This window comes from Podarcis vaucheri (genome assembly GCF_965113315.1).
Source record: "Podarcis vaucheri genome assembly, chromosome: 2".
NCBI classification, from domain to species: domain Eukaryota; kingdom Metazoa; phylum Chordata; class Lepidosauria; order Squamata; family Lacertidae; genus Podarcis; species Podarcis vaucheri.
Genome location: NC_138760.1, coordinates 127,012,879 through 127,023,986, shown reverse-complemented (window position 1 = coordinate 127,023,986; position 11,108 = coordinate 127,012,879). Strand labels below are relative to the sequence as shown.

Here is an 11,108-nt window from a genome sequence, read left to right as displayed (position 1 = left end):
GGATTCTGCAAGGGATTTTGGGATTTGTTTATGTGAGTCTGCCGCATGTGCCTTTGTCTCTGCTTTGCTCCTTCTTTTGGGGGAAGCTGCCTTCTGCCGTTGTTTTGGGGATTGCGTGGCACCCAGTTCAGCCTCCTGGGACTGCTGACATGAAGGAAAGCAGCAAAGGCAAGAGAACCGTGATAACTGTCGAGGTAAAGAAGGAAATTATTTCCGTACACGAAAGTGGGGTCCGTGTAGGTGATCTGGCAACGCAGTTTGGGATGCCCAAATCTACAATTAGCACCATCATAAAAAAGAAGGATGCTATTAAGGGGGCCGATGTTGCAAAGGGTGTTAAAACACTCAAGCAACGGACACAGACAATGGAAGAAATGGAAAAAATGCTTTTAATATGGATAACTGGAAAACAGGAGGCCGGCGACAGCATTTCTGAAAGCATAATTTGTGCAAAAGCTTTACAGTTGCATGCTGACCTCGTCGCAAAGGCCCCTGCACCAAGTGCTGAGACTGAGAGTTTCAAGGCAAGCCATGGGTGGTTTGAAAGATTTAAGAGGAGAACTGGGATCCACAGTGTTGTGAGACATGGCGAAGCTGCCAGTGCCAACCAGTTAGAGGCTGACCAATTTGTTTTGGAATTTAAAGATTATGTTGAGTCGCAGGGCTTCGTTCCCCAGCAAGTTTTCAACTGTGATGAGACAGGTCTCTTTTGGAAGAAAATGCCAAAGAGGACTTACATAACAAAGGAGGAGAAAGCATTGCCAGGACACAAGCCCATGAAAGACAGGCTGACACTTTTATTTTGTGCGAATGCAAGTGGAGATTTTAAGTTGAAGCCTTTGTTAGTCTACCATTCTGAGAACCCCAGGATATTTAAGAAAAACAAGGTCATAAAAAGCAAATTGCATGTGATGTGGAGGGTGAACAGCAGAGCTCGGGTAACCAGGCATTTTTTTACTGAGTGGGTTCATGAAGTGTTTGGGCCAAGTGTGAAAAAATACCTCCAGGACAAAAATCTTCCACTGAAGTGCCTGCTTGTTATGGATAATGCTCCAGGTCACCCTCCGGGCTTGGAGGACGAGTTGATGGAAGAGTTTCGTTTTATCAATGTAAAGTTTTTGCCCCCCAACATGATTCCTCTCATCCAGCCCATGAACCAGCAGGTCATATCAAATTTTAAGAAGCTTTACACCAAAGCACTGTTCCAAATGTGCTCTGAGGTGACCTCGGACACAGATCTAACCCTAAGAGAGTTCTGGAAGAATCATTTTAATATCCTCCATTGCTTACATATGATAGACAAAGCATGGAGGGATGTGACTCAGAGAACACTGAAGGCAGCATGGAAGAAATTGTGGCCAGATGCTGTCCAGGAACATAGAACGGAGGCTGTTGAAGAGGATGCTCCTGTTGTTGAGGATATTGTGTCTCTGGCAAATCCCATGGGCTTGGAAGTGAGTGGTGCTGATGTGGAGGAGTTAGTGCAGGAGCACAGGACTGAGCTCACCACAGAAGAACTTCAAAACATTCTGACGGAGCAGCAAAAGCCTGCAGCTGAGGAAATTAAGCCAGCAACTGAGGAAATAACTTCGTTGGAGGAGGAGAGCAGAGAAAGTGCACCTACAGCAACAATCAAAGAAATGCTTGCAAAATGGGCTGAAGTGCAAGCTGTTGCTGAAAAATATCACCCTGATAAAGATGCTCTAAGTCATGCCACTAACATCTACAATGATATCGCTATGTCTCACTTTATAGAAACCTTAAAACAACGGCAAAAGCAAGTCTCAATTGAAAAAAAATTGGTAAGGAAAAGATCCAGTGAGTCTGAACCAGGTGGTAGTGGTGTAGGTGGCAGTGGAGGACCCCAACCCCCCATCCAAACAATGACTATCATCAGTGCAGGTAAGAGGGGGGGGGAAATCACATTTTAGTTTTTAAAAAATCATCAATACGCTCAAGGATGCTTAGATGAGCTGGCCAAGAGATGGCCTACCAGAAAAGAATGGCAGGTCAAGTTGATGGATTATGCCGAAATGGCTAAAATGACCAGAAGAATCAGAAATCAGGAAGACCAAAGTTTTAATAAGGAATGGGGAAAATTTATAATTTATTTTAAAAACCATTGTAAACAGTTAAAATTGTTAGTAGGATTGGAATAACACTTGTAGTTTAATGGTGAATTTTGGACACAGTGGAGAGGTAAAAGATTTGGATTATCATAAAAGATGCAGGGCTCACTGGAAGGACAGATCGTGAAGCTGAGGCTCCAATACTTTGGCCACCTCATGAGAAGAGAGGACTCCCTGGAAAAGACCCTGATGTTGGGAAAGATGGAGGGCACAAGGAGAAGGGGACGACAGAGAATGAGATGGTTGGATGGTGTTCTTGAAGCTACTAGCATGAGTTTGATCAAACTGCGGGAGGCAGTGGAGGACAGAAGTGCCTGGCGTGCTCTGGTCCATGGGGTCACGAAGAGTCGGACACGACTAAACGACTAAACAACAACAAAAAGATGCAGGAGGAAATGATTAACAGTAAGACCCACAAAGGGAAGGAGGGGAGTCCAGGAGATTTTTTGGAATCTTGTTTCTGTGTTGTATGTTGGATGCGACTGTAAAATTTTAATCTGAAATGGATCCTATAGCTTTGATCCAGCAGGTTTTTTTCCTTATGTCCAACCAGGTGGACTTAAAAAAAAAGTCTTCTGGGATTATACTAGCTGGAGATTTGGGATCATGTCCTCAAGAGCTGGTGGCCCCAGGCATAAGAGCCCAGCTGCCAGAACTTGATTTTGGGAGACCTATCGGACAGAAATAAGTGAGCTGCCTGTTATGTTCAATATCTGGGCATTCTCTCTCTGGACCAGCCAACCCAACTCCTTCCAAACGAGACAAACACACCATTTTTTAAGAAAGCCTGTTGCAGGACAAGGACAAAAGAGTGTGATTTAAAAACTTTGCTGGGTGGCTCCGAAAAAAAGTCCACCCTCCTCCTCCCTGTGTGGTGGACTCCCCTTCCTTGGGGGTTTTGAAGCAGAGGCTGGGTGGGCATCTGTCAGGGATGCTTTAACTGAGTTTATTCCTGCATTTTAAGGGGGTTGGGCTAGATGACCCCCGGGTATCCCTTTCTATGATTCTCTGAAATGTTTCTGGGCGCGAGACAAAATGCAAGCAACTTGTCTTTCGTTGCTTTTGAGCAAAGAGGAAAGCAGAGGGGGATCGCTCCCGGCTTCCCCAGGAAGGATCCGGGCGCGATGGACGAGGACCAGGCGGCTTCTGCCGCTGCGTCCCTCAAGGGTTAAACGCACTGAGTCCCGTTTCCTAGAGGGGCAGGAAGTTGGAACGTTGCGTCGGTGGGGGAAGGCGACGGCAAGCGCACAGGTCGGGTATTGGCTTCCGGAAGGGTGACGTTCCGGGCGGAGGTCTGAAGCGTCGGAGAAAAGGGCCGGGCTGAGGAGGTGAAGGTGCAGCCTCGGAGGGGGGAGCGAGGGCAGTGCTGGGGGGGGGGAGAGGAGAGACCCCCCCAACCTCCCTCTCGAAATCCACAGGTTGTGGGGCTGGGGCTTGCAACATGGCTGCAAAAAGGGACCTGCCCGCTTTATAGCTGGCTCTGCAAGGCTATCGTATATGGGGGTTATTATTACAGTATCAGTGCTTTTTTTTCTTAAAAAAATGTTTAGGGGTACTCTCATTTGACTCAAGAGAATCGCCATTTTATAGTTCAAATTGGGAAAAATAAATAGAGTAAATGGAGAAAAGTACAAAGATTAACAAAAGGTTTAGAGGTATGCGTAGCCTTGCGTCCCCCCAGAAAAAAGCACTAGTTGTTGTTATTATTATTATTATTAATCGTATATGGGGGTTGTTGCTGTTGCTGTTGTTATTTAATTCATCATATATGGGGTTATTATTAGTATTATCGCATATGGGGGTTATTAGTATTATTGTTGTATATGGGGGTTTTATCATTAGTCGTATTAGTATCATCATCGTAAAGGTAAAGGGACCCCTGACCATTAGGTCCAGTCGCGGACGACTCTGGGGTTGTGGTGCTCATCTCGCTTTATTGGCCGAGGGAGCCGGCGTACAGCTTCCAGGTCATGTGGCCAGCATGACTAAGCTGCTTCTGGCGAACAAGAGCAGCGCATGGAAACACTGTTTACCTTCCCGCCAGAGTGGTGCCTATTTATCTACTTGCACTTTGACATATTTTCGAACTGCAAGGTTGGCAGGAGCAGGGAGCGAGCAACAGGAGCTCACCCCATCGTGGGGATTTGAACCGCCAACCTTCTGATCGGCAAGCCCTAGGCTCTGGTTTAACCCACAGTGCCACCCGCATCCCATCATCATCATAGGATCATACTATTTTAGAGTTGGAAGGGACAGGGAGGCAAGGCATGGAGAGCTCAGCAGGCAGCACTAATCATACAATTGGAAGGAACCCCGGGGTCCTCTAATCCAGCCCCCCTGCAATGCAGGGATCTCTGCTAAAGCATCCATGGCAGGTGGCCCTCCAGTCTCTGCTTGGAGATCTCCAAGGAAGGAGAGTCCACCACCTCCTGAGGGAGACATTTCCACTGTTGAACATCTCTTACTGTCAGAATTTTTTTCCATATGTCTGGTTGGAATTTTCTTTCTTGTGACTTGAAGCCTCTTGTTTACATCTTCTCCGTCTCCTCCCCAGGCAGCACAATGGCATTGAAGGCACTACCAGGATCCTCCCTCCTTTGGGATGGAGCAGAAAGAACAGGTGTGCAGCCATCTCAGGTAAGTTAGAGACCACCTGGCGGAGATGCAGGGGGCAGCCTGGACACCTCCGTTCTGTCTCACTATGCTGCGGGAGGCAGGGACTGAAAAACATTCCCCTTTCTTCTTGATGCCCAAATATATGAAGATGATCAAGCGAGAAGGCTGTGGAAATGCCTTTTCTTGAGAGTCTTGAATCTAGCAAAAAGAAAAAAATAGTAAGGCGATAGCAAAACTGATTTATTTAATTTGTATGCCGCCTTTGTATGTTGAGAAATCTTTAAGCCGTTTACGTAGCAGATGGGTGATTTCAATTATCTTATTCCGTCAGCTCAGGGATTACTGCTAGTGTGGCAGGATTCCACCCTGCTCATGTGTTGTCCACTCCCCATATGTGTTCCAGAGAGTTGGGAGACCCCCTAGCACAGATTTTTTTTTGGGGGGGGGAAGATGGGGGGGAATTCCATTGCACCAATAGAAATTCCTGCGCTCATGGAATGAGTGCCTTATCACGATGTTAAATGCAGCCACTGTTGGCTATTTGCAGACTAGTTGCACTGCAGAAAGCTTGCTGGGCAGACCACATATTCAACTATTCAAAACTAGGTGCGTCTTGTGGTCTGGTGCGTCTTATAGAGTGAAAAATACGGCACTTAACATAACAGCACCTGCTATACTGCTTCACAGCTGTAAAACTAGGTCATGTTATTTGCTTTGGCCCTTAAAGAAAAACACATCTTGTGGAATGATAAGAAACCTTCAAATTTAAAGAGACCATTCAACAATTGTGTGTGTGTAAGTGTAAGTTAAAAATAAAGCTTATATATTAAATACAACTCACCTTTCAAGCAACTCAGTATAACAACGCATCGTTCAAAACAATGCACAGAAAAATTACAAAAAGACCCACATCATTTTGTTTATGTTTACTATTCTACTGGGGAAAACAAATAAAATACATACCTCAAACAAAATCGTATCTCAAAAGAAAAATACATCAAGCTACAACACTGGAACACAACAGAATCGCAAAACACACAATAACACACAAACATATAGGGGTTATATATATATATATATATATATATGTAGGTTTTGGTGTCTTCGGGTGTCTTCCCGTGTAAGAGTCGGGGTGTCTGTGCGACGTTTCGACGAGGTCTCACTCGTCATCTTCAGGCTGGTGCTTTCGGCTTCTTGACAAGAAGCCGAAAGCACCAGCCTGAAGATGACGAGTGAGACCTCGTCGAAACGTCGCACAGACACCCCGACTCTTACACGGGAAGACACCCGAAGACACCAAAACCTGCATTCCTGTACCCGTGAAAATCTACGAAAGCATATATATATATATATATATATTAATTATAAATGAATAAAAAAAATCCCACAGTTTAGTAGCTTAACTGCCCCTCATTTCAAACTGGGAGCAATGGTGTATGTAGGGAAGAATATTCTGAGTACAGAATATGTGCTTCTTTCAGTGTCTGGTGTCCTTTGAGGAGGTGGTTGTGTCTTTCACGAAAGGGGAGTGGGATCTCCTGGATCTGGGCCAAAGAGCTCTCTACAAGGAAGTCATGCTGGAGAATTATGCGGCTTTCATCTCTTTGGGTAAGGACAATCGTCCCTTGGTGGACTGACGCTAAAGGGGTAGATTCCTATTCTTGGAATTTGTCACTGTACTGTAGAGATGCCAGTGTGGAAACAGATGGCAAGGCTGTGGGACCACAGTGCGTCTCCTGGGCCATAATTTCCCGGACCTGACTAATGCCATATTGAAAACTGGCAAAACTGGAGATGTGAAGCTTAGGGGGTTTCCCTTTTCCCTAACATGAACACAACATCCCTTTTTCACCTCCTCTTTGTTGGAAATATGAAGGCATGGGAAAACGTGGGGCAGTTTTCTCCCCAATTTTTCCTTTCTCCCCCAATTTTTTTGAAACAAATTCAGAAAAAAACCTTGGAAATTCCCCCGTTTTTCTGCCTTTCCCCCAGGCCTTCATAGCTCTCCTCCTTGTTCCCTCAAACAACAGATGGGTGTGTTTGATTATTTGACCAGAGACTAGACTAGATCTGATAAGCCTTTTCTGTGATTCAACAGGGTGGTTCTTAGGTTCTCATGGGGAGGAGAAATGACCATCAGGTTGTGATGTCCCATACGCAGAAATATCCCCAAACTAAAACCAAGTATCAGATGAATTCCACTGAGTTCAGATTCCCATCTCCTATTTGTTGCCAGCATATATAAGAACCTGCCTTTCCCTGATTTGGGAGGACATAGGAATGGGTGGGCTTGGAATGCCAAAGTATTTTCTACCCCAAAACAACGTTTCCTGCTTGGCAGGGGGTTGTTTCCTGCTTGGCAGGGGGTTGGACTCGATGGCCCTTGTGGTCTCTTCCAACTCTATGATTCTGTGAACGTGTCTTTCAGTTCCCTTGAAAGCATTTCCCAAACCAGACCTCATCTCCCGGCTGGAAGGAGGAGAGGATCCATTTCACTGGGACTCCAAGGAAGAGGAGATGTTGGCAGCAGGTACTTTCTTGGGAGTCTTGCGGGGCCATTTCATTCCCTGGGAATTGAGGAGGGGGTTCCTTCGTGAATTTTTCAGCTTCTGCTTAATCTCACCGAAGACTGACGGACTCATCCGGCTGCGGGTTCTTCCTCGTAGACACACCTTGAGGCTTCACCCTCTTAACTCATGTCGCTGGCTCTCACCCCAAAGCTCCTTTGAGGTTTGCCTCTCAGGTTTCTTCAAGTTGGTTTATTTGTTTATTATAGATCTATATTTTTATGGGCAATATTGAGTTGAGTCCTCCTCCCCAGGCTCCTTCATTGCATATTTAGGCACCAGGCAAAAACATTCCTCTTCTCCTTTCTTTCTAAGAAAGGAGATTCCAGCTAAACATCAGGAAGAACTTTCTGACAGTAAGAACTATTCGACAGTGGAACAGTCTCCCTCAGGAGGTGGTGGACTCTCCTGCAGAAATCAAGTGGGGAATGGATCTGAAATGAATGTGTGTTGTTCTCTGAAATACTAGCATACGCCAAAGGTAACCTAGGTCTCAGCGCAGTGTGTAAAGAGGAAAAGGGGAGAATATTGGAGATGTTGACCAAAGATAAGCTGCTAGGTCAGGGGTCAGCAAACTTTTTCAGCAGGGGGCTGGTCCACTGTCCCTCAGACCTTGTGGGGGGGCCGAACTATATTTTTTTTGGGGGGAAATGAACAAATTCCTATGCCCCACAAATAACCCAGAGGTGCATTTGAAATAAAAGCACACATTCTACTCATGTAAAAATATGCTGATTCCTGGACCGTCTGTGGGCCGGATTGAGAAGGTGATTGGGCCGGATCCAGCCCCCGGGCCTTAGTTTGCCTACCCATGTACTAGGTCTTAGTTTTTACCTTGAACCCCTAATGAGATTTTCTTTCCTTTTCCCCAGCAGGTGAAGGGGAAGAATATGAAATTTACAAGGAGCCATTTCTGGTGCCTTTGGAAAGAGTCCAGCAGGAAGCGGGGAAAGGGGTGTTTGCAAAGCGAAGGAGACCTAAAATGCTGGATGGAAACAACTCCAGGGATGAGAGGACTGGATCCTCTGCTTCTCTGGGTGAGGAAATCCTGAGCTTGCGTGTATTTCACAAGGGAAAGAGAAGGAAAAGCTATCCATTGGGTGGGAAGACATTGACAGAGGAATCGAGCTTCAGTCACCCACACAGTGCCCACCCAGAGGAGAAACCGTACAAATGCCTGGCGTGCGGAAAGAGCTTTAGCCACAACGTGAGGCTTATCGCTCATCAGAGAACCCACACAGGGGAGAAACCGTTTCAGTGTCCTGAATGTGGAAAGAGCTACGCTGAAAGAGGGACACTCATGATACACCAAAGGATCCACACAGGGGAGAAACCTTATAAATGCGAGGAGTGTGGCAGGAGCTTCAATCACCGGTCCAATTTTACTTCACATCGGAGAACTCACACAGGGGAGAAACCTTTTAAATGCATGGAGTGTGGGAAGAGCTTCAGCCAGAGCACAAGTCTTGCCACCCACCAGAGAATCCACACAGGGGAGAAACCGTTTAAGTGCACTGAGTGCAGGAAGAGCTTTAGCCGGAGGTCGAGGCTCACCTCTCACAAGAGGACTCACACTGGGGAAAAGCCGTTCCGATGCCCAGAGTGTAGGCAGAGATTCAGTCAGAAAGCCCAGCTTTATTCCCATCAGAGAATCCACACGGGCGAGAAGCCGTACCAGTGCCCCCAGTGCGGGAAAAACTTTGGTCACAGCACAAGCCTTAGCGCTCATCAGAGAATGCACACAGGGGAGAAGCCGTACGAATGTCCACAGTGTGAGAAAAGCTTCACTTACAGGGGGAGCCTTATTGCTCATCAGAGAAGCCACTCCCTGGAGAAGCCAAAGGAGTGCCTGCAGCCTGGGAAGGGCCTCAAGGAGAGATCAAGCGCTACTTCACATCAGAGAGGCCACACAGGAAAACTCTGGATATACGGTCCCTTGCTTACAAACCCAGCTGACGGTTCAGCGCCGGTTCCCTGTTCATCTGGCAAGGAGACCGATATTAATGGGAAATTCTTTGTTTTATTAAAAAGATGAGCAGTTTGACTCTTGGGCAAATGCTATTCAGTCCCATCGCTTTGTTCCCTTTTGCGTTTGCGAGCTACGAAATTCCCCTCTTGCCGTCATCCTGTGTCGTTATCGTTGTCAAATGTTTGGGGCAAGGCTGTGGCTAGGCAGTTTTTCATTTGTATCCTGCTTTAAGTATATTCTAGTGGTCATGTTGCACATTGAACCTCTCGGGTGGTGCTAAGGCCACCTTCAACAGTACATTTTGAAGCACTTCGAATAGCCATGGTTTCCCTGCAAAGAATTCTGGGAGCTGCAGTTTGTCATGGATGAGAAGAAGAAGAAGAAGAAGAAGAATACACCCATCCAACTGGGTTGCCACAGCCTCTCTGGGCAGCACCCAACAAAATTTTAAAAGGACCATTAAAAAATCAAAGATTAAAAACTTTCCGATAGAGGGCTGCCTTCAGATGTCTTCTAAACATCAGATAGTTATTTATCTCCTTGACATCTGATGGGAGGGCATTCCACAGGGAGGGTGCCACTACCAAGAAGGCCCTCTGCCTGGTTCCCTGTAACCTCAATTCTCGCAGGGAGGGAACTGCCAGAAGACCCTCGCAGCTGGACCTCTGTGTCTGAGCTGGACGATGGGGATGGAGACGCTCCTTCAGGTATACTGGGCCGAGGCCATTTCAGGCTTTAAAGGTCAGCACCAATACTTTGAATTGTGCTGGAAACGTACTGGGAGCCAATGTAGGTCTTTCAAGACCGGTGTTATATGATCTCGGCGGCCGCCCCCAGTCACCAGTCTACCTGCCGCATTCTGGATTAGTTGTACTTTCTGGGTCACCTTCAAAGGCAGCCCCACGTAGAGCATCGTTAGGTGATGCCCCTGTTCCCCTAGCAGAGCTACATTCCCCAGAGTGGCTAAAAAGGCTATCCCTCTTGCCAGGGAACTCTAGGATTTGTGGTATCACGGTGATTTAAATGCATTGTGGCTTTAGGGTTGCTGGGGAAAGGTTGTTATGTTGAAGGGAGCTGAAAGCAGTGTCGTCCCCGTCCCCCCCATGGAACAACTGGAAATTTTTGGAAAGCTCTGCAGATGGGGCGGGGTATGCTTTTTTTGTGTGTGTGTGTGTTTTGTAACTCTAATGTGTAATAGCAGTTTTTAATGTAAGACAATCCATTGCGCTGGAGAGTGATTATTTCTGTGCACACTATAGAGCTCAGTGCTTTCAATCTCTTTCTGGATTCCGCAGCTTGAATTTTACACAATTGCATTTGTTTAAATAAAAGCAGAACTTGCTTTCAGGACATCCCCCCTTCATTAGAAATCACTGCTTTCGAAATTCTGGGTTTGCGCTTTTCCCATGTTCTGGAGCCACTTTTGTTCCATTTATTTCAGCACCTGCACTCTGCTGCTTTTTGCAGAACTTCCGTCATGTAGTATCTGGGGTTTTTTTATTAACTAATTGCTCCTCGTTTGAAAGGGGAAATGAATATTATTTTTAAAATTTCCTAAGGTTTCCTCCCTGCCCATCACCGTATGGTCACAGGGAGGGCAGATTACAACCATTTAATAGGCAATCAGTACTTTTTTTCTTTAAAAAAATGTTTAGGGGTACTCTCCTTTGGACTCAAGAAAATCACTATTTTATAGTTCAAATTGGGAAAACTAAATACAGTAAATGGACAAAAGTACAAAGATTCACAAAATGTTTAGGGGTATGCAGAGCCGTCTTTCCCATAGGGCTTAGTGGTTCGTTGCGCCAGGGCGATGGCCTCTCAGGA

General features: G+C 46.2%; 1 protein-coding gene across 6 annotated transcripts; it reads left to right on the top strand.

Annotated features, from left to right (window-relative positions):
• On the top strand, window positions 1-9,615 carry LOC309527260 (uncharacterized protein). 6 transcript variants are annotated; one of them, XM_082213914.1, is made up of 5 exons: window positions 1-1,902; window positions 4,684-4,766; window positions 6,227-6,353; window positions 7,174-7,275; window positions 8,188-9,615. In XM_082213914.1, exons 1-5 carry the CDS (start codon window positions 150-152, stop codon window positions 9,345-9,347), a joined length of 3,225 nt encoding a protein of 1,074 aa, XP_082070040.1. In that variant the 5' UTR covers window positions 1-149; the 3' UTR covers window positions 9,348-9,615. The 6 variants fall into 6 exon arrangements, with proteins under 6 accessions (XP_082070040.1, XP_082070039.1, XP_082070044.1 ...); XM_082213913.1 differs by having other exon boundaries at window positions 2-1,902; window positions 8,185-9,615; XM_082213918.1 differs by lacking the exon at window positions 1-1,902 and adding an exon at window positions 3,239-3,463 and having other exon boundaries at window positions 8,185-9,615.
• Window positions 9,616-11,108: the final 1,493 nt, after the last annotated feature.

Bases quoted from the DNA above. Each gene is read 5' to 3' on its own strand.
- LOC309527260 (XM_082213913.1), top strand. From the start codon at position 150: ATGAAGGAAAGCAGCAAAGGCAAGAGAACCGTGATAACTGTCGAGGTA. The intron at 4,767-6,226 runs GTAAGTTAGAGA...TGCTTCTTTCAG, and splicing joins CAGGTGTGCAGCCATCTCAG to TGTCTGGTGTCCTTTGAGGA. The intron at 6,354-7,173 runs GTAAGGACAATC...CGTGTCTTTCAG, and splicing joins TGCGGCTTTCATCTCTTTGG to TTCCCTTGAAAGCATTTCCC.